Below are 21,494 nucleotides of genomic sequence, written 5' to 3'. Positions count from 1 at the left end.
TGGTAGACAACTCAGGCTACCTACTGAGCCACAGCCATGTGAGATAAGGCTCTATGTAGTCCTATGAAAAACAAAGTACAACCCTATGATTGAGTAGCTTGTAGGCCTACCTTTAGCAGGTAGATTTACAGGTACAGGTAGATCTGGAGATCTACCTGTACCTGTAAATCAGGGATGGGGAAGATCTGCAAGTAATTGTTTTCTGTAAGACTCAGAAAACAAACAGCTCTCTTAAGGTCCTGCTGCACCATTTTTAGGTTGGGTTGAGGTCTAGACCGGACTGATTGCAACTTTTTGTTTCTTTTCTTTCTCGGGGATTCTGTTGTAGATTTGTTGGTGTGCTTGGGATTGTCCTCTTTCACAATCAGATTTCAGACAGATGGTCTCATATTTGAGTCTAAAATACTTTGGCATTCAGATGGTGACTCAGAGAAATTTTGTTTTAATGCACCTTTAATGTAAATCTTCATTTTAGATAGAATAGGCTTTCTTCTGTCAGCCTTTCTAAATAAGCCAGTCTTTTATTTTTTCTTGTAGTTGTACTGTCATGAATATTAACATGTAATGTGCTAACTGTGGCCTGTTTCTTTTCCAAATTCTCTGACCATTTTCTGACCTTGGAGGGAATTTGCTGGGATGTCCACTTCTGGGAAGAATGTCTTGAATGTTTTCCACTTGTGAATAATCTTTCTCACTGAAGAATTATGGAATGACCTTATAACCTTTTCCAGACTGATGTGTAGCAACAATTGCTTCTCTAAGGTCATTACTGATGCTTTTCCTTCTTGGCATTGTGTTAAGATACATCTGAATGTCCCAGATCGGCAAATTGCCCACACTTTCTGATCATCAGTTGATTAAGTGCTTTTGATTAGCAGCACCTGGATGCTACATTCATCCATTCGCTTCCGCTTATTCTTTCCAGGGTCACTATCGCTATCCCAGCTGTCATAGACGGGGTACACCCTGGACAGGTCACCAGTCTGTCGCAGGGCTAACACACAGAGACAGAAGACAACCATTCACACTCACATTCACTCACAGATTCACACCTATGGGCAATTTAGATTGATCAATTAACCTATCCCCACTACTGCATGTTTTTGGACTGTGGGAGGAAGCCGAGTACCCAGGGAGAACCCACACAAACACGGGGAGAACATGCAAACTCCACACAGAAAGACCCCAGCCTGACGGTGGAATTGACTCAGAACCTTCTTGCTGTGCAGCAACAGTGCTAACCACCGTGCCACCGTGCTGCCCACCTGGATGCTACATGCCCTCCTAATTCATATGGAATGAATCACGTGAAAACTTTCTTTTGAAGGCTCTATATGGTTTTAGTAAATGGCCATCAAAACTTTTATATATTAAAACTATCTGAACTGACTGTAACATCATTCATTGTTAATATACCTGTAAAAATCACTTATTGTCATTTGGTCTGGTTTGGTCTCAGGGTGTTTGTGTTGCTTTAGAGTTTTGGTCTTGCCAGTTTCACTGTTCTTCTTATTCTCTTAAGTCTTTCTTTTTTTTAAATGTATTACTCCTAGGTATGATTTTTGATTTCTAATTGATATTCTCTGTTATTGCACTTACCCTCATTGGTCAGTTTATTAAGTACAATTTGTCTTAAGAACTGCCTTAATTCTTTTCTCACATAGATTAAAGACGATGATAGCGTCCCACAGTGACTGCAGATTTGGAGCTTTTCTGGTTTCTAACCTCTTCAATGTCTCCTTGAATCTTGTTTGTGTGAGCTTTCTTGTCTTTGCATTTAGTTTGATTTTCATAATTCCTATTTTATGCTGAGAGGCTGTCATGTTTTGTTTCTGCTGTTTCCACTTCCCCAATCAGGCCCCTGTGTGCAGGTAGTTCTGCCTTGCTCTGTTTTGTCAGATCATCTGTTGTTTGTCATGAGTTTCCCATGTTCTTTGTTAGTTTTTGTTTCTGTGGAGTTTTTTCTCCCCTCACATTTTGTTGCATTATGGACTTTTATTATCAGATTTGTGATAGCACTCACTTCTTGTTTTACATCATGTTTTTGTAGCTGCATTTGGGTTGACTTGAGAACTGAAACGTGGAACGTAAACTTTTCCCCTTTGACTTTCATTATTACGTATATTCCTCTTTATCTAGGAACGACAATGCTGCTTATGTTGAATATTTAGAGGCGAGGTCTGTTTTAATGCACGTACAAAATACACACAAGCACACATCACATCACTGCAAGGACACTTTAATGTATCAGAAGCAATAAATATTCACATCTCAATTCTCTATTCTTTCAGTACACATAGTACATACACAGAAAAAAACAAAATTGTTTGCTTAAAATAATATCCATAAGTGTACTGACATATAAACTTTTTTTAGGCTTTAATTTAAGTCATGTTAACTCATTCTCTCACCCTTAGTCTGAAATGATAAGAAAAGAAAAAGAAGTTGATGTTCCCTTTGGCCAACATCTCATATCCCTGTTTTTTATGTACATACTTAGTGGCACTCACATGCACGCACCTGAATACAGAATGGGAGCAGTTCATCCCATAGTTAAGATAAGAAGCCTATGTATATTATAATATGTACATTCAGGTTTATACAGTACAATCTATTCAATAAGTGCAGATATATTCATGCAAATAGAGTCAAAAAGGACACCATAAAGAAAAAAGTAGCCAACACATACTTATAAAATTCTTCATTTAATACTCCCGACTCTCTCCAAAACTTCTTAAAACCTACTTTTGATGATTCAGATCATCCAGAAATTTGGCATATTCTTCCTGTAGCTTACATCACCTGCATTTTTATACTTCCCTTGCTCAAATATTCACGTCTGAATCCGATTATACGCGCAGTTTTTCCTTTGTAATCAGTGGCACTGAAGGTAATCTACATCAGTGCTCAATTTTTACTTCAAAATCTGCAGTAGCAAAAGGAATGACACTAACACGAGGCCCACAGAGAAGAAAAAAAAAAGAACAGGAAATACAGTATGCACCTGTAGGCTATTTTACATTCTTGACTCTTGTTATGGTTTCTAACAAGAAGCCCTCAGCAAGATGCCAAGGCATCAGAAAACGGTAGCAGAGATTTCTGAAAGTAGCAGGAGAGGGAGGATTAGAAGAAGGCCATTTCTGACTTAAGACATCACGTGTGCAAAAACCACAAAACTTCATGTAAAAGCGTGCTTGTTTCATAACAAAAAAACACACAATGAATAAATTTGATGACCGCGATATGGGGCACTGCATATGCACCCTGTATGAAAAATTCACCAATTTTTACGATCATAATTAAGCCTTTTAAAATACTGGGAGAGTCATAAGAAAAGAAAAAAAAGGAAACGCTAACTGAGATTCATTCTGTAGATTCAAGTTTTTGTCAAGTCACACCATTCAAGAGGTTGTGCCCCTGTTTGCAAACAGAACAGAAAAAAAAGAGGAATGTTGTAAATGTTCAAATCGATTTGAACAAAAACTAAACCTCCTTCTTTATCCTGAACAGTCAATAATACTAATCGTTAAAAGATGAACTGAATAAAACCATGGTACTATGAAAAGAACTCACACTTCACATAACTGAATACCCTCAACTGGATATGGCAAAGTGAGGGAATCTGTATGTGAATATACTCTCTAAAACCATGTACAAACATCTGCTGATATAATTACTCACTGATCAAAACAATTATTGGACAATATTCATCATACTCATGGCAGGTATATTATAATATCTATAAAACAGCAAGAAGCTTCATAAACATTCAAAATATATTATTATTTGTCTCATTGATTCCCATACCCCACGTTGCATTAGAAAGCCCGGTGACATCTGTTGACATGTGAAAGACCAATAAGCAAAAGACTGTCAGAAAACTGTGCACTGGTTTTAGAAGTTTTAGACAAAGCAACATATCTGAGGTCTTCTTTTAGAAAAAAAAAAGATGCCTGTCAGCAAAGCGTAACCTGCAAAAATGAACAGAGACATCATGAAGCCAAGTAAATTATTGCAAAGTCAAGGGGCAGTTTTTAATGCCAAACTCCGCTGGAATACATTTGGTGGTTCAGTCCTTATTTACATGCCCACGTAAGCAGGTGGATACCTATGGTCTCCAGTTTCCCAGTGCCGCATTATCACATCTTTGTACTGTACATGTAAATAGTCTCATACAGACTCAACTAGACTCCAAACAATTAAAACTGAGGCAATATAGCTAGATATAGATTTAGTTTCATCTTAAATATATGGCTATAGACTTCTCTGATTGTGTGTGGGAAATGTGTGGAGTGTGTTTTTGTGTAATGTTGCACGTGTGTGTGTTTCTGTGGTGCCGGTTCAGGATCAAGGATGCGTCCACAGGCCGTGCCGTTTAACTCTAATGGTGCTTTCTGTCTCCGTCTACATATGTGGAAAACGGAGGTGAAAGTAACAGAGACGGAGCAAACTTCGTTTCCTCTTCTCAGTAGCGCTGCTGCTGTTACTTTCTGTCCTGGCAGATTTGGTTCTAGGCCTAGCTCTGCCCATCTCCTCCAATCTATCATCTGACCTTTGAACTCTGGAGCCCCACATCCTGCTCACACTACGGTACTTATCCGGTTGATAGGCTTGGATTTGGAGCTGCCCCCTGTACCGGTCGCTCCAGCCCCTGTCACCTGCGGCCCCTGCTGAGGCTGCCCGGGGTGCTGGGGGGGGTGAGGGGAGAGAGGTGTAAGAGGGGTAAGGGGGGACGAAGGGGGGGGTAAAGGGGAGTGTGGTGGGGGAGGGGGGATAGAAGAAAGAGGAGGGTACTGGGGCAGATACGGGCCGGCGGAGGCTGCGTGATGCGCATTGACGGTAGCGGATGGTAGATTGTGGGGCAGAGTGCCGAATATGAAGTGTGTTTGGTGGGTGCTGTGGCTGACTGGGTGTGGTGTGTGCGCGTGTCCTGGGTGGGTTTGGGAGTGTGCGTGGGGGTGGGAGAATGACAAGGTTAGTGGAGGTTTGGTACCAGGGCCGCCGGCCCCTCTGACAGAGTGTGTGGGCTGCACGTGGTAGAGGGCGAACTGTTGGTTCTGGGAATGTTGGGAGAGAGGAGAAAGGGGGGGGGGACATCCCACCACCATGTTGGCGTAACGACCCGGAAGCCCATGCTGGGAGAGCTGGGAGAGATGGGCCAGCTGCGGGTGCTGGGCGTGCGGTGGGCCAAGCGGTGGACGACAGGGTAGAGGGCCTCTCTGTATAGTATGAGGGGGCACTCCTGGCAAAGGAGGAGGGACAGTTTGGACATGGTAGCGATGGTGATGGTAGTAAGGTGGTGGCGGCTGCACGGTGCCCGCGTGACAGTACTGTGCGTGAAGTGCCTGGAGCTTGGAAGCCCCCCCTTCCAATTGGCATAGAGATGAAGGGGAGTGAGGAGGGGGCCCTCCCGTAGTCGGTGGGGGGACAGGTGCGGGGTAGGGTGGCCCCGGTGGAATAAGGGGCCCTGGTGGTTTGGCGCGTTTGCTGCCGAATAGGGAACCCAGGAAGGAACCGCTGTTGTTGTTGCTGCTCCCCCCAGGGCCGCTCCCCGCTCCTGCTCTCTCTGCACTGCTGGAGACTCCCCCAGCTCCTGTCCCAGCAGTGGTATGTTGCTGCCCCGGCCCACCCCCCACCCCCGTCCCGGGGCTCAGGATGGGGCGATGAGGCCGGAAGTCTTCTGTTCCATAGCAACCAGGAAGCACACCTGGCAGTGGATAGCGCTGGTGAGGCTGTGGGCTGCTAATGATGGAGCCCTAGAAGATAAAGTATCATCGAGTTTTAGAATAAACACTAGAGTCTTGCAATACATCCCGGTTCCCGCTTATTATCACACACAGGAAATAACTGTATCTGGAGGTGGAAAACATGCTAGGGTAAGTATATACGCACATAGTCATGCAACAGGTGTCAGTCCAGGACACACACACATGCATGTACACGCACACACCATGTACATACAGTACTTGCTCGGGAGGATAAAGAACCAATGGGGGAAAATGCAAATCTAGTGAAGGTTATAGGTCTAATTCTAGTCTTACATAAAGACTTACTTCCATTGTACTGTCCAGAGAACCAACACTGTTCCTGCGACCACGTTTCCCTGTACCCCACCAGGAAGAACCAGGTTAGCAAAGCATGAAAGATTGGAATATTTTTTGCAAAAAAAGGCAAGAGTTGCATAAGCTGTGTCTGACTGTCAGCAAGAAAGAGAAACAGGCGGTAGCAATAGAAATAGAGACATGCAACCCAATTCATCCCAGCTGGTAGTAATGTAATCAAGCTGAACCTGTCTCCGATGAGGCAATGTCTCACCTGTATCCGATAGGTCCCTGAGAGAAGAGCTGAGCGCTGTGCGTTTGAGACCCTCACCAACTGAGCAATTGTCATCAAAACTTGTTCTTCCCAAGGTGCCATTCACAACATCGCTCTTCACACCTACGCCTCCTCCAACCACACCTCCAGTTAGCAAGCTGGGCCGCATCACACCTTTCTGTTTCTCCAGTTCCGCTGCACATTTACACACAGGGCACAGGGGGATTTGAAATAAAATTGAGGTTTAGCACAGAGAAGAATGACCAGAAAGGATGTGAAGAAAACGAAACATTTTGACTGACCAAAAAGTAACATTATGGTTTACAGGAAAGGCCAGCAGATGGGGCTACTTACATTCAACTCTGTATTTCTCCATTTCTTGCACTTCAGCAATACTCTCCCTGAGGTCGCTAACAAAGCGGGTGCGGTCTTGCTGACTGGGTGCCATAAACACAATAAGAACCTTCCTCTCTCCACCCAGGACTGCTGAGGTCAGACGGATGCCATGAGGGTAGTCTAGATGGCGGGGGGGGGGAGCAGAAATAAATACTCTCGTCATCACAAAATGCACTCAAGAACAGTTAGAAGGTGCAAAACAGAGATTGCTTCTTACATGAGTTCTGGAACATGTGCACTTGCATCTCGACCAAAGGGAAAGATTGTCTGAAACTATAAGTCACTGAGGTTTTCTTCTTCTGGAAGATTTTTGTCACCTAGTATACAATAGAAATAGTATAATGATTTTTTTTTAACAGGTACTTTAGGAAAAACTGACCTCTTATCTGCCACATGATAAAAAAAAAAGATAATGTAAATCTTACCACGAGCAGGTCATTAAAGAGAAAGACCTCCCGCTGGTGCACTCCTGTCCTCTGAGGTCTGTTAGGGTCAGGCACCTCATAGAGCTGGCAGCAACACACCAGTCTACGATGGGGAAGGGACAGCACCTACATAGACAAACACAGCACAAATAAATGACAACTTTTAGCTAAATAGAACAATATATTAAAGAGCTTTGTATTACAGGATAAACTCACAGGCTTCTTGCCCACAATGACTCTTTCCACTGCCTGCACTTGGGACACGTGGTCATCATTGGTCCTTAGCTCCCATTTCTGTATTCTCTGGTAGATCCCAACTAGCAGGTCTCTAGGTATGTCCTGGCCATTGTCTACACCTTGAGTGGAACCAAAGAAAGCTATTTTAGAGTTGTCACACAGAAAACGTATAACTTTAGCCATATTTTAAAAGTTGCAATATGTGTTTGATGAGCTCATGTAGAGGGTAATTTGATCTTTTCTGTCCAGCAGCACCTCTCAAATTCTTGATGAAATCCTCTAGTTTCATTTTCCTCTCAGGTTTGACGTTGGGACTGTACATATCTGTGTTGAGGAGGATTATGGCAAAGGCCAAGATGAAGATGGTGTCGGGATTCTGGAACTGTCGAACCAGGGTCGGATTACACACACAGTATCTCTGACTGAAGACAGAAACAAATTTTGTGTGAAAAAATAAAACAAAAAGATTATTTTCATTTTGATGCAGCATCCAAGCGACTGAAATGAATTCCTTTAGTGATCTATAACAAACCTGAATGCCTCTATAAGCCGCTCTACTTTTTGGGCTTCTCCTTGAACTTTAATCTGTGCCTGGAACTTCCTCAGAGCATCATCGATGTCCATGCCTGAGAAGTCCATCTCATCCACCACACAGCTGAAACACACACGTCAGAAGTTACAGATGACACGTCTCTACCCTCCAACTTGGATATTAAGAAAAATTAATCCTATATATGGGCAGGAGATTAAAGCTGCTTCAAGATTGCATCAATTTAGACTTGGCATGAAATATGTGAGATGGAGTGTGCGTATACACTGACATATTTTTGGGCAAACTTTCTGAAGTTACAAATGTAGATGGATTTGGATCATTCAGACATCTGTGTCTGACATGTTTTAATATATTACAGCCGTCTGTCTCAAATACTCACTCTAAAACATCTTTGTTGAATTGTTTCTGTCGGTTTCCCAGAAATTCTCCAATCATCTGCCTGCTGAGACCCTTTCTCTCCAGAATGAAGCGAGCAATGCCAACAGGAGTGTCAGACACAAAACCTCTTTCTATCAGGTACTGGATCCCCTTCTCTGGTTTCCTGTTGAAGAAAACCCACCAAGGACTTTTCTTTTTGCTCCAGTATTACGACATTCGATATATTTTTCTCAGTAAAACAGCTACTTGTGTTGTGTTTCTTAGTACATCTTACTTGTTAAACAGATTAAGACCAATACGGTACTGGCGTCTCTGCACCACGTCACTGTTGAAGGGGGGCGAGTCCCAGCTATGGCGGCTCTCCCTCTGGTATGTCTGCTTGCCCAGAGGAGGCAGAGGCTCCCGCAGGCTGTCCTGAGATGAGGAGCCTGAGCTGCAGTTGACTGTCTCATTAGAGTTGGTCGTGGAGTTGAGTGAATCATTGTCTCCATCGGAGCAGCACGGCTGCTCCAGGCCCCCAGGGGGCAGAGCTGTAGAGGAGGACGACGACAGAGGGGTGGTAGGAGGCTGCTGTGGGGACGAGGATGATGAAGGTGTGTCAGGGTACTGATGGTGGTGTATAGGGTGGTGGTGATGGTGGTGGTGGGCTGCCACCTGGTGCGGGATATGTGTGGGTATGGGTCTGCCAGGAGCTCGGGTCTGGCCCTGCGCAGCTGCTGTGGAGGTGGTTCGAGTACCTGTGTTGGGGGAGTGTTTGAGGGTTCCCTGAGGGGAACCTGCACCCACACCTGGCTCCTGCTCAAAGACCAGCGTTCTGCTCAGAGAGCCTCGGTCTGAACGATCACTCATGTCCACTGAGCTGTCGCTGGGCGGCTCAATAGTGAGGAGAGGCAGGTGTGCACCTCTGAGACGATAGTCTCTACACTCTGTACACGGGGTGCTTCGCCGACTGTTACTGCTGCCGCCTCCCTCAGTGTCCCTGCTGTCCTCTCGCCCTCCCACACCGCCACCAGGACCCCAGTACTCTGTATCTGTGCTGCTAGGTGCCCGGTCAAGGGACAGAGGGGAGGATGGCATACCATCATCCATATAAAGGGTGACATCACTGTACGAAGTAGCTGTACTGTCACCATGCATACTGAGTCCTCCTCCAGCACCCCTGCCTCTTTCTCCCAAACCTCTTTGGGAAGATGGGTTGCTGCTGCTGCTCCACACACACTCCCCAAAGTCTTCACTAATCCCTCCACCCTCCTTGCTGCCCTCCTGGGAGTCATCGCGACCTGCACGGCAGGTAAGGGCATCATCTATGGAGTCAGCTAAGGATTTAACCTAGAGGGAACAGAGGGTGAGCTGTTATGATCGCACAGTTTTCACACATCTAAAAGAAAAGAGGAAATTGTCTAAACATGAAATGATTTGTCAGTAGTTTGCTTGTAAGGTCTAAGTTTGACAATACAGGGGACGCTGGTCAAGTTTGGTTCATTATAATGTTTCTTTGTTACTTTCTGTCTCTGTGACTACCTTCATATTATATAAAACTTAGCATTAAATGAACTTGACGATGACTACTGAAAGAAACAACACTCTTACCTGCTTGGAGAAGGAGTCCTCTAAGTGGGTGTAGTCTCCTGTGCGGCCTGGATCAGGAGAGTGAGGAGGCCCCACGGCCACACTGTGGGTGAAGTTCGTTTGTGTCTGGGCCTGCTGCTGAGGCTGTCGCTCATCAAACGAATACTGCAGTCTCATGTTGGACAGGATGATGCGGCGCGTCATGCGGCTCTCTGAAGCTGAGCTTCTGAGGCGCTCAAAATTTTTGTTCATGCGATACTGTCTGAAGGCTGTCTGAATGGTCTTTGCTGCTCTGCGACTTACAAAGGAGCCACCATATTTTCTCTCCAACATCTCCACCTGAAATAGGGGAAGGTTAAAAAAACACAAGGTAAAGGACGAAATCACAGTCTGAATGCTTTGCACCCATACTGCTCCAGTGAAAATGTGTTTCCTACGGCTTACTGCTTTCAAAGAACACATTTACAAATATATTCTTGCGACTGATACCTTCTTATCCTGCAGATCTGTTGATAGTTCATAGCTGTCCGAAAGAGCCTTGCATCTCTTGTTCTCCTCTTCTTCTTGCTTGCGAAGAGCCAAACTTGCAGGTTGGTGGCGTGTTCGCAACGCCCAGGCCAAGCTGGCTGAGCTGGAAGCTGTAACGCATGAAGGGCCCCTGGAACCGGAGGGAGCGTTGCTGCTGCTGTCACTGTAGCGCTCTGAGCCTCGAAGGTAAGGCGCCTGGCTGAACGAGGTGTCTTTGTGGGTGCCCGTTTCTGGACACTGGGATTCCCCTTCCACACTGCAGAAGAAAAAAAGAGTAGAAGCTATAAGAATGACTCACAAGCAGCTTCACTAAATATTTCCAAAAAAAAGACTTTGAAGTGTGTTAAGTCTTAAATGGAGACTGAATGAAAAATTCTGTAGGATAGACTTAAAAACATACTAACAAGGACTTACGTGTAAACCTTTGAGCGGTGCAGAACTAACCATCTCTTAGTGGAGCTCATGATGAACTTATAGAAAAGCAATATTCTGGTTACTTTCAAGCAGTGCCCGTCCCGAGACCTGACAATATTGCTTGCCTGGAGAATAAATAGGTAATCCAACAGATATAAAAGGTCTCTGTCATGTATCGTCTTTCTTAAGAGTCCAGAGGAGTAGTTAATGTACTACCAAGCGTATCCAAGGTTAGTAGTGTTTATGCACTTTTGCACTCTCCTTGTTTGACAAACATAACAGTAACCAAATAAGTGCCAAATACCAGCAGCACCATACTGACAGGAAAAACCAGGTTAGCGCTAGCTGTACGACAGGCACCATCAGCTTAAATACTGGAATTAAACGCACGCAATTCCTTCCAAACTCACTCACTCAGTCCATTATGCGGCTGTAAATGCAAGCAGTTAAGAGTACCATCGTAATCCAACTGAATCCTATTTCCAGTCAGGATAGCAATAACAACAAAACCTCTCAGATATCAGTTAGTCCCAGAAGTCCTTCAGTGTCCTGTTATCCAGATTTGATGAGACAAAATCCACCCGAGTCAATCACTCAGTGTGTGTTTGGGAGAACAACTGCTGTCACATGTCCCTGCCTACATTTCCTTCTTGTGTTAGCCGCACCCCCTTCAGAAAGTTGTGTCCTGTCCCGCAACAAGGCACAGAGTGTGCAGTAAGGGTCAAGGATGTGTGGGAGCATTAGAGTCAGCAAGTGAAACAGATTTTGGCAGTAAAAGACTGGTTGTATAGTGTTAACCTTCAGTATTGTTTAAGCTCTGCATCACACAGTAATTCACATGACAGAAACATGACTGAAAAATGACTCTTTTGACCATTTTAGGTTTGAGTGGGTCATTCAGTGTCCTCCTCCCTCCCTCCCTGAGCTGTAGCTGTTCCATTGGATCAAAGAGACTTCCTGTTGTTAGAGTTTAGTTGGTAAAAACAAGACAAGGAAAAGTCTTCACGGGCAACAAGGAAACTATTTTAATTTGTTTTGGTTTTGATGTTGTAAGCGATACTGTTGAAATTCAAGCCCCACAGTTCGACAGACTTAGAGTCGTTGCTGTCGCCAGAAGGGGAAAATACAGGGCAGGGTTTTTAAGTAGGACATCCAGTGCCTTCAAGCAAAACATGACCAAGCTAATTCATTGTTGAGTCTAACAACAACTCTAAGAAAAGCTTTAATATGTTGCATAACACAAGAGTCATGTTGAAACACAGTTTTAAAGAAGCAATTCTGACATCTACAGGATGGCCCATATTACCACAGTTAAGACAGGATCCACATATATTATATTGTGAATGTGTAATAATATATTATAATTACACCGTGCTCATGAAATTCATCACAATACCAAGCTATGCTTTGCTTTCATTTTCAACAAGTTCTTTCGCGTATATCTCCTCTTTCTCTGTGCAACATCATTTATCATTCCTCCTCCTCTGCTCCTTAAATAGAGAAACTGAGAAGCGGGAGGGGGTTGCTTGGTGACGGTTGCTGTGGGACCTTTGTGGGCGGTGAGGCGGTTGTTAGGAAGAGAAGCGTGGTTGCCATGACAATGTATTGACTGTTATCACCATTTCGGTGGGTGTTGAAGATGCTCCACAGGTTGTGAATGACGGTCTACGTAATACTTGCCTTTTTACGAAAACACTAAAAGTAAGATATTTGTAAAGAGTGAATCATGAAATTACTGTATGGTCTAAACTAGCTATTTTCGATAGATCAATCTTTGGATGAATCGTTGCTATATTTATGTTGGCTATTTACACATTGTCTTGCATAACCTGTAGGAATATGAAATTCTGTCTAATTCAAAGCAGCTTCAGTTGGCTTCTTTTAAGGAAACTGGGCACACAAGTGCCTCTGCATAGCATCAACAGGTAGACTACTGTATGATTTCCAGCCGTGCACGTCACTTGGAACAAATGCTACTTTCATTCAACCGCGTACCTAAAATATGAACTGAAAAGGAATATTAGAGAGCTACAAGTCCAGTTCCATATACCTGTCTCTGAAAAGGCATAGCTGATCCCCAGATTTGAGCTTTTAAGCTCTTTTAAACTCATTAAAAAGGAAAATCTAAAAATGCAAACCAAATGTAAAGGTGACAATTTCTCCACTGCCACCAAATAAGAGATCAACTATATGGATTATGTGACCATATAACTGTGTTATTCATTTGCACAGACTGTATGCTATAAGACGGGTGCAAATATCACAGATTTATGTTTCTTTCTTTGAGCGTGGGGAGAACATTTGTCACACTGTAAAATATCCAGGTTGGTGAAATATTAAAGAAAACATTTTTTAAAAATTCTCCTATCTAGGTGCAGTGCAACCCACGTCCAACTGTGCATGCAATGCTCCCTTAAAACTCTGGCTATTTTTATTTTCACCTGAAAAAAAAAAAAAGATTTTCTCTCAGATTCAGTCAATAACAGCTACAAAACGATAAAGCCAAACTACACAAGCTTCGGCTCAAATATGCGAGAGATATTTGGGAGACTTTTGAAATACATAATGCAATTTCTTTTTGCCCTCATCAGATCACAATAATGTTTTAAACCCTTCAGTAATTGGTTTTTTCTTACTTCACAAATAGCCTAAATAAAATCCTCAGAATATGTCACTAAAGCAGACACTGATGCTATCAAACCTGTTCTAAAACTGAACTGAAATGCAACCTCAACAAAGTTTATGCAACAGAAATGAAGCACAGCAGGCCCTATAGAAATGCTACACTTAGGCAGCCTCTTTACTGAATGTGCAACTTTCAAAAAACAAAAAAATGACAGCTGGTTATGTTTTACAGTTACTGCCTGCTGGTGCAGGGACCTCCCCAGGGGGAAAGAGTTTAATTTAGAGTTCCCTGCAGTAGGAGCCAGCCAGTAATATGCGGTAAGAGACTAGATCATGATATCTGAGTAAAAAGTTTGTTGTATAAAACATGAGTGTGGCCATATCGCAGCTGGCATCTGAATCTCATTATTTATGTAAGAAACACTGTATTCCTGTTACACAGAGAGGCTCTCTCTAGAGGCTTCCGCATAAAGACCAGCCCAGGGTTTTACTACCTCCTATCATTTAATTGGAGATGGGACAGATGGCTGGAATTTCATAAACAGGAAAGGGATTGCTGATGGTGTTTAAAAAAATTACAGAAGTGGGTTATAGAAGTGAAATTGATAACAGGGCAGATGAGAGAAAGTGTATGGGAGCATGCGCTGTAAAGGACAATGCCAACTTCATGCAATCCCCTGCCTTTTTTCCCTTCATCATATAATATTGATGTGCTGACGGTGTGTGTATGTGTGTTTGCCTATGCGCTTATGAGAGAACAGCAGTAGGTCCGACTGTGCTATCGAACCCCCAGCGGGACATGGAGGCTGAGGGATTAGCCTCTCCGCTGTCTGCAATGAGATGCCAATAATTGCATCGATCTGAACGTTGACTCATTTCCACCTGAGCATAGACTCAGCGCAGTTATCTCATATCCTTTCTAATCTCTTCATCGCTGAGTTTTTGTGTTAATTTTTCCATTTGTCTCCGAGCTTATTACCCAGTATAACCCTGTCAAGCTGAACGTGGACAATGAAGGATAAAAAGTGCAGCGCAGACCTTCAACAAGATCCAAGCTAATTACTTTGGAGATGTGATGTGATAATATTTGCCATTAATTTCAGGACTTAAAGAGATCAGAAACCACAGAAATGAATCCTCAGCCGGAGCAGTCAGTATTCTCTTTCATGGCCAAACCGAAAGGAAACAATAAAATCATTCATGGGTCAAATCGGAGCATTCCTGCACCGCCAACACTCTCCAGCCATTTCACCATCTCAACCCATGAGCTTCCCATCGCACACATGAACACTTTACACTTTCTTCCTACTACCTGAAGCCTCCAGTTCAAAGCCCAATAAAGAGGTACTGGATGAAAATGTTGTACAACTTGTTTGGAAGGCTCAGAATTGGCAGCATTTCTTAAACCTTAACTCATCAGATAATCTCTGGCACTAAAGCAAAAAAGAATGAAGAGATAAGTGTTGTATAAAGAGACAGGGTGACAAGATAGTGTAAACTTTTATTGGAAACTGACTTCGTTTTCTCGTCTCTTATTACACTTGCAGTTTTTCTGAGCTTGACATCTGTTTTTGAAACTTCCTTTTACTGTCAAGCTCGACTGATTCACTTTCAGGTTGGGTACAGCTGATTTGGCATTTAGCATCTTGTGAACACACTTCAAAGTGCCGCAAAGTGCTGACAACTCCTGCTACCAGGCATTCAAACTAACATGCCAAACATTTGCAAGGGTGTTTTAACTAATTTACTTAAAGTCATTTATTTCAAACAGACCCCATCTGGCACATGGTTATATGCTTTCTTTGCAGTTCCTCAAGAGCAGCACTCATAACAGTGGCAGATTACCAAGACTTCTAAAAGTACGTGATCTGTCAGCTGACTGGCATTTACACTCTGTCACACAATTACCCGTCAGAGCCCATTTATATCCTTTCCTTTCCATTTTTCAGTTTATCAAATTGAGTTTCCTTCAATAAAATTGCATCTACTGAAAACAGACCCCCATTTATTATCAGTTCCCACTGCCGTCTGTCTGTGATGGTTAAATATCACCGTCTCTACACACAGCAGTTAATCCACTGTACAAGCCGTGTCATGAATTTGCACCACTGCATTGTAGGCCACCAAAAGCACACACCGGTGTTACAAGTTGTCTCATACAGATGCCAAAATAAAGTCTTTTTGGGGTAGTTTTACACGTAAAAGAAAAGTGAAAAAGCTGAGTTCTTACCATGCTGCTACTGTCAGAGAAAGTCCCACACTAACCGGAACACCGTAATAATAAACACACCCTCTCTCGCTCTCTCTCTCTGCATACACACATGGCTCCTGCTCACCCCGCAGAGCAGTACAGGCTACATTCTTGACGATCCTTCGACAGCTATGAACTTCCCTCACCCTGCCCAGCTTTTTCATCTCCACCCTCCTCTGCCAGATCACTCACACGCTCACAATCACTTGTACTCCACACGAGCAAACCAAGCAAATAAAACACATCAAAACACAGGAAATAGAGACACAGAGAAGTGCATTCATTTATTGAAGAACAAGAGGATAAATAAAAAAAAAAACAACATAATGAGTGCTGTTTCATCTTGTGCTTTTGTATTTTTATAGGTTTTTACAAGTCTATGAGAAGCAAATGAAAATGAAAGACACATGGGCTGTGTGTTGAAATGAATATGGGCAACATAACAAAAGACATGCATGTTAGTTTAATCACTGATTAAACTGGCATTGGGTGTGAATGTGAATGCCTGTCTCTTTGTGTTAGCCCAGTGATAAAACTGTCTATCTGTCCGCAGTGTAATCCAGCTGGAGCCAACTCCGGCTCCAGCCGTGTCGTGACCCTGAATTGGATAAGTGGTTAAGAAAATGGATGGATGGAGAGTTATATGCCACAATATTAGTGAAAAATAGAGCGGGAGGCAAACAGTGACACATTTTAAAATGTAATCTTCTATAGCACGATACTACAAAATAATAATTCTCCTTAATATACTTTTATAAAAGAACCTTTTTCTGAAAAAGTTGGGACGCTGGATAAAAGTAAATAGTGATGGAATACAAGGACTTGTAAATCACGAAAATTGTACACAGTAAACAAATAGACTGCTAAAAATGTTTATTGCTTTTTGAAAAATCCATGCTTTTGAATTTGAGGCCAACGACAGAAAGAGCAGCAGCATGTTTCACACTGTGAAGCATCACCATTTCTTTTAATAAAGCAACACGGGTCCCCATTCTTTCTTCATTTCAGCCACTCCGTGGTTCAACTCTTCCTCTGTCATGTTTTTACATTTCTGAATGCTCCAAATGTTTTCAACAGGTCTAAACTGCAACAAGCCCATTTTAGAACTCATCTTTCACTGTGATGCTATTAATATACATGCAAAATGTGTTAGGCAAAGCCTTTCCTGTATAGACGTCATGAAGATGTCAGCATCTTCAAAACCTGTTTATCCTGTCCTGCATTTTTTGAAATGTGCTGCTGGAATAAAATTCAAAATGGGCTTGGGTTTTTAGAAAACAAAAGAAAGACCTGTTTCAACATTTAATATAATTTTTTTAACCTATTTACAAAGTATAAATTGCATAGCTGTTGTTTACATTTTAAACACTGTCCCAACACTTTTATAGAGATTGTAAAAACAGCTACATGTGCTAAAAATAAATTAAATACAATTTGAGTAAAGAAAGCCAGTTGGTTGGAAATAACACTTTAACCAAACTATAACAACATGTCATAGATAACTATGCATTTCCTGTGTGTTCTGCAGTGAAAGGTTACCATGGAAGGCCAATGCAGAGCACAGAGACAATATAACGCTTAACTAGAATTACTAGTATGACTTCCTGCGAATACAATGGGCTTAAGGTGTAGATACATGAGGTGGCAGATATGTATGAGCAACATTGGTGCATGACTCAAACACAATTAGCAATTAAAGAAGCACAAGCGTCATCTTCAGGCATTTATACAGGAGAGAAATCCTTGTCTTCGGGAGCTTGGAGTCTTTTATTGAAGATGAAGATGAAATCAACAAGACTTGACTTTGAAGTCATGAATAAAAATGATAATAAACAGGCGGATATTTATCAGATGGAACAAATAAATTAACAGGCTAAACAACAATGTTTTTATATCATCATATGCTAGTTTCTCTGACAATACATAATCGCTGGAGACAGAGGTGTAGAGCGCTTTGCACAGATAACAAATAGTGACTACTGCGCACATCCAAAATGACATGACTCAGCTAGTGGATCTAAGATAAACATGAGTGTGACAGTAATGAGCAGGAGCTAGTGATGTGATCTGACAGCCTGATATGGCTGCAAGTAAAGAAAAAAAAACAGCAAAGTATACAGAGAGAACACAACATCGAGATTCCATAAAGTCTAAATTAGCACACAGAAATTATACCTGGCTAAATCAGTGACAGCATACATAAAAACAAATACGGCATGCATTTCTATTTTTCTTGCTCCGATGCAGCAAGACTCAGTATTTTTGGTACACAGCGAGGTCTCAGTTTTCTGGCAGCATAAGCTGCGATATCCTTTTCACAGGTAAATGTGCGAGCGAGTCGTCGTGCGGTCAGTCACACCTCAGCTCAGCGAGAGGAGGGGCTACTGCAGCCCGAGGCAGAACAACAGAACTGATGGGCACGCTCATCCTCACCCTCCTCTCTTGGAAAGCAACATGGGACAAGCCAAAGCACGTGAAGAAACACAGGACAGGAGGCAGACAGAGCAGACAGGGAGAAAGAGAAAGAGGAGGACGGAGAGTGAAAAAAACACAACAGTATGAGACACAAAAGCAGAAAAAGCAGAAAGCAAACAGACGGAGACTGGGTGGCAATTTTAAGTTAAATCTGGGACATGAAGGGATCTTTATTAAAAAATATGCTTTCTATACACAGTTTAAGCAGCCACAGCCTTCTAATACCACTAGATGGCAGTGTTGGACCATCATGCGCACATGTGTCTGTGACTCAGTTAAAGGATAAATGAAATAAGGAGAGGACAGAGGGGGAGAATTCACCAGGTTCACTTGTGACTCAGTCCATCTCAGTCCCAAAGCTTTCTGAGGACGAGTGCTTCCTCTCACTCTTTAAAAGAAGCTGTGTGTTTTTCAGGCTGGTAGAATTGCCTAGCTATTAGTCACACCTGGGAGTGGTAGGAGACTGAAACACAGGCTCTTGAGAGAAGCAGGTAACTGGCAGACAATGATGGTGACAAATGGACTGGCCACAGCGTGAGGGAGAGATCTTCAGGTGGTTGCCAGGTTTTGGCATCGCAATGTTTCTAATGGGGTTTAAGGGGTTTTATTTATTTATCTTGTACTCACTGTAATTAGGCCCCATGAAGGCAGCCCTTACCTGTCCTCCTGCTGTAAGCTTTGGTCAGTAGAAGGGCAGCAGTACTGATGAAGACTGACGAAGCTGTGAACAGTCAGACTGGTGGGAAACAGAGTGGCAGCACTGCTCACTGCCGTAGGAGTGGAGGGAGCCGAGGTGGGCTGCCCTGAGATAGATGGCGGCCGGACACTGACAGGAAGGACCAGAGATGGACAACACACACACACACGCACGCACAAACACACACACACACACACATACAGAGATGGAGAAACCAGAGAAAGACAGACACATACAGTCAGCACCAAAGCAGAAAAAGCGACAGGCAAAGGAAGCAATTGAAGCTGCACATTGATAGTGACAAATCATAGCAATGGTAGTACAAAGAATGGGACATTTAAGAGGAGGAATGTAATGCTGATGTGCGACAGCTAACAAAGTGTAATAACAGTAAGATGACTGACATCATCAAGACATACGCCCCCACCAACTACACAAGTTTTGAGTTCTGACAGATAAGTTACAAGTGTATTAAAGAGCAACAAAAGCAATTTAAGAAAAACAAGTAAAATGGGGGAAAATGTCCCTTCGCTAAAGTTGTTAAATATGTTTTATTAGTGAAACTCCAACCACTCTAATGGATTATATAAAGCTCGATACGAGTTCTTCAGTGGGTCATCCTGTATGAAAATGGGAAACCACTTTCTGTAATGCATGCAAAAGTGCACATATAACACAAAAGCCTCTCTACGCTGGCAGAAATCAGAGACGTTCCATCTGCAGATTGCGAGTGAACGGTGGAAGAGGGAGCAGTGGTTGAGATTAGCATGTAAATGGCCGGTTTCTCGCTGGGGCCAGCTGCTGTCAAGGACATGCAGTCCCTGTCATTTTAGCATGGAAACACTGGGGGGGGGGGGAAAGCACAGAGAGAGGGAGGCACGAATGCAGCAAAGAGAGTAAGAGGAAATAAGATAATGCAATACTTTTGCAATTCATTGTAGTTTCCCAGCTTGTTTTATGGAGAGCGGTGCAAGGTCGAGGCAGCCAAACCGAATTTTAGGGAAAAACAATGAGAAGCAATCTCTTGTTAAAGATAGACTGTATTTAATATTTTTTCCACTATCAACAAATCCAATGAAAAGACTAAACCAACAAAGACTTCATTCTATTTACAGGCTGGACTATTGTCAAACAGCAGGAGTATTGTAATGTTGCTGTCAAAAAAAGAGAAATCGATTAATAAGCTGCGAAACACAGAGCTGTAAGGCTTACCACAAAACACAAGAGAACACAATACTCCACTTTTAATTATCCAACACTGGCTACCCATTTAATTGCTGTCCCCCTACTAACCCATTTACACCCTGAGATTTTCAGATAGGAACCTGCTGACTGTTTCCACTTGACTGTTCACCACAAGGGTTATGGAAATACCTGCCTTGTGAACTACAGTGTCTTTCAAATCCCTTTTTTAAATTATACTTTTAAATTTTCAGGGTTTTGTTTTGTCCGTCCCTACCCTCACCTATGGCCACGAGCTGTGGGTAGTGACCGAAAGAACGAGATCGCGGATACAAGCGGCGGAAATGAGCTTCCTCCGAAGGGTGGCTGGCCTCTCCCTTAGAGATAGGGTGAGAAGTTCGGCCATCCGGGAGGGGCTCAGAGTAGAGCAGCTGCTGCTCCACATCGAAAGGAGCCAGCTGAGTTGGTTTGGGCATCTGACAAGGATGCCCCCTGGGCGCCTCCTGGGTGAGGTGTTCCAGGCATGTCCCACCGGGAGGAGGCTCTGGGGCAGACCCAGGATACGCTGGAGTGATTATATCTCTCGGCTGGCCTGGGAACGCCTTGGTGTTCCCCCGGATAAGCTGGAGGAGGTGGCTGGGGAGAGGGAGGTCTGGGCCTCTTTTCTTAGGCTGCTGCCCCCGTGACCCGGCCTCGGATAAAGCGGATGAAGATGGATGGATGGATGGGTTTTGTTTTGGTCTCAGCTGTTTATTTATACTGTACAGTGTAGCTTTTCACTACACTGTTACAGAAAATTACACTGCACCCAAGAGTGATCTTATATTGCCCTTTTTGAAGTTTTAATACATACATCATTGACATATTTTAATCTTTTTCATAGCATCTATTCTTGAAGGTTTCTCCCTTTTTCATTTTAAGTACAGCATGTGCAGCCAAAGCCTGACATGGTTTATGTTTTGTGCCAGAGAACACGAGGACTAGAAGACATAACAGTGAGGCACACTCTTGCACTGAGTGACATGCTCCGTCACTACTACGAACATGGGCACTGTAGTTTATTCTCAGTCAAGCCCACATACACCCTCCAGCTTCCGTAAATACTCACTAGAACACCAAATCCACGGCTGAAAATAGTCCCCGGCAAATATGGTATTTACTGCTGTTTGAGTAGCAGTAAATGCCACTACACTGTTACAATTACCAAGCATCTTTTACTGAATATACATTATTGTGACTTTCTATGAAAACAGTAATAAACCCAAATCTGCAGCTCCCCTTAGCTTAATAGAGCTTTAGGTTTTTGGGGAACAGTGGAATATTTAGCAGCTAATGAGCCAGATATTTTCCTCAGGAATTAACAGAGACAAACAGCAGAACTAAAAAAAGAGTGAATATTGTATAATAGATTAAATGACGATCCTCCCCTGTATCTGCTAGCAAGCCAGA

General features: G+C 43.1%; 1 protein-coding gene across 3 annotated transcripts in view; it reads right to left on the bottom strand.

Annotated features, from left to right (window-relative positions):
- Window positions 1-2,223: 2,223 nt before the first annotated feature.
- Window positions 2,224-21,494, bottom strand: part of iqsec2b (IQ motif and Sec7 domain ArfGEF 2b) — a 30,225-nt gene continuing 10,954 nt past the window's right edge. The window contains exons 1-14 of one of the 3 annotated variants that reach the window (XM_013910504.1): window positions 10,816-11,442; window positions 10,363-10,657; window positions 9,895-10,212; window positions 8,579-9,633; window positions 8,306-8,467; window positions 7,906-8,028; window positions 7,629-7,795; window positions 7,353-7,492; window positions 7,137-7,262; window positions 6,929-7,028; window positions 6,670-6,831; window positions 6,316-6,510; window positions 6,054-6,103; window positions 2,224-5,756 (exon numbers count right to left, since the gene is read on the bottom strand). In XM_013910504.1, the coding sequence (XP_013765958.1) occupies window positions 4,581-5,756; window positions 6,054-6,103; window positions 6,316-6,510; window positions 6,670-6,831; window positions 6,929-7,028; window positions 7,137-7,262; window positions 7,353-7,492; window positions 7,629-7,795; window positions 7,906-8,028; window positions 8,306-8,467; window positions 8,579-9,633; window positions 9,895-10,212; window positions 10,363-10,657; window positions 10,816-10,865 (4,119 nt within the window). In that variant the 5' untranslated portion in view covers window positions 10,866-11,442 and the 3' untranslated portion in view covers window positions 2,224-4,580. Of the gene's footprint in view, window positions 5,757-6,053; window positions 6,104-6,315; window positions 6,511-6,669; window positions 6,832-6,928; window positions 7,029-7,136; window positions 7,263-7,352; window positions 7,493-7,628; window positions 7,796-7,905; window positions 8,029-8,305; window positions 8,468-8,578; window positions 9,634-9,894; window positions 10,213-10,362; window positions 10,658-10,815; window positions 11,443-21,494 lie in introns of those variants that run through there. The other 2 variants (XM_013910503.1, XM_013910505.1) reach the window with 2 other exon arrangements.

Source organism: Pundamilia nyererei, unplaced genomic scaffold, assembly GCF_000239375.1.
Source record: "Pundamilia nyererei isolate P.nyererei 1_Seehausen unplaced genomic scaffold, PunNye1.0 scaffold00044, whole genome shotgun sequence".
NCBI lineage: Eukaryota > Metazoa > Chordata > Actinopteri > Cichliformes > Cichlidae > Pundamilia > Pundamilia nyererei.
The sequence above is the reverse complement of the archived record's forward strand: the minus strand, read 5'-3'. Positions and strand labels throughout refer to the sequence as shown.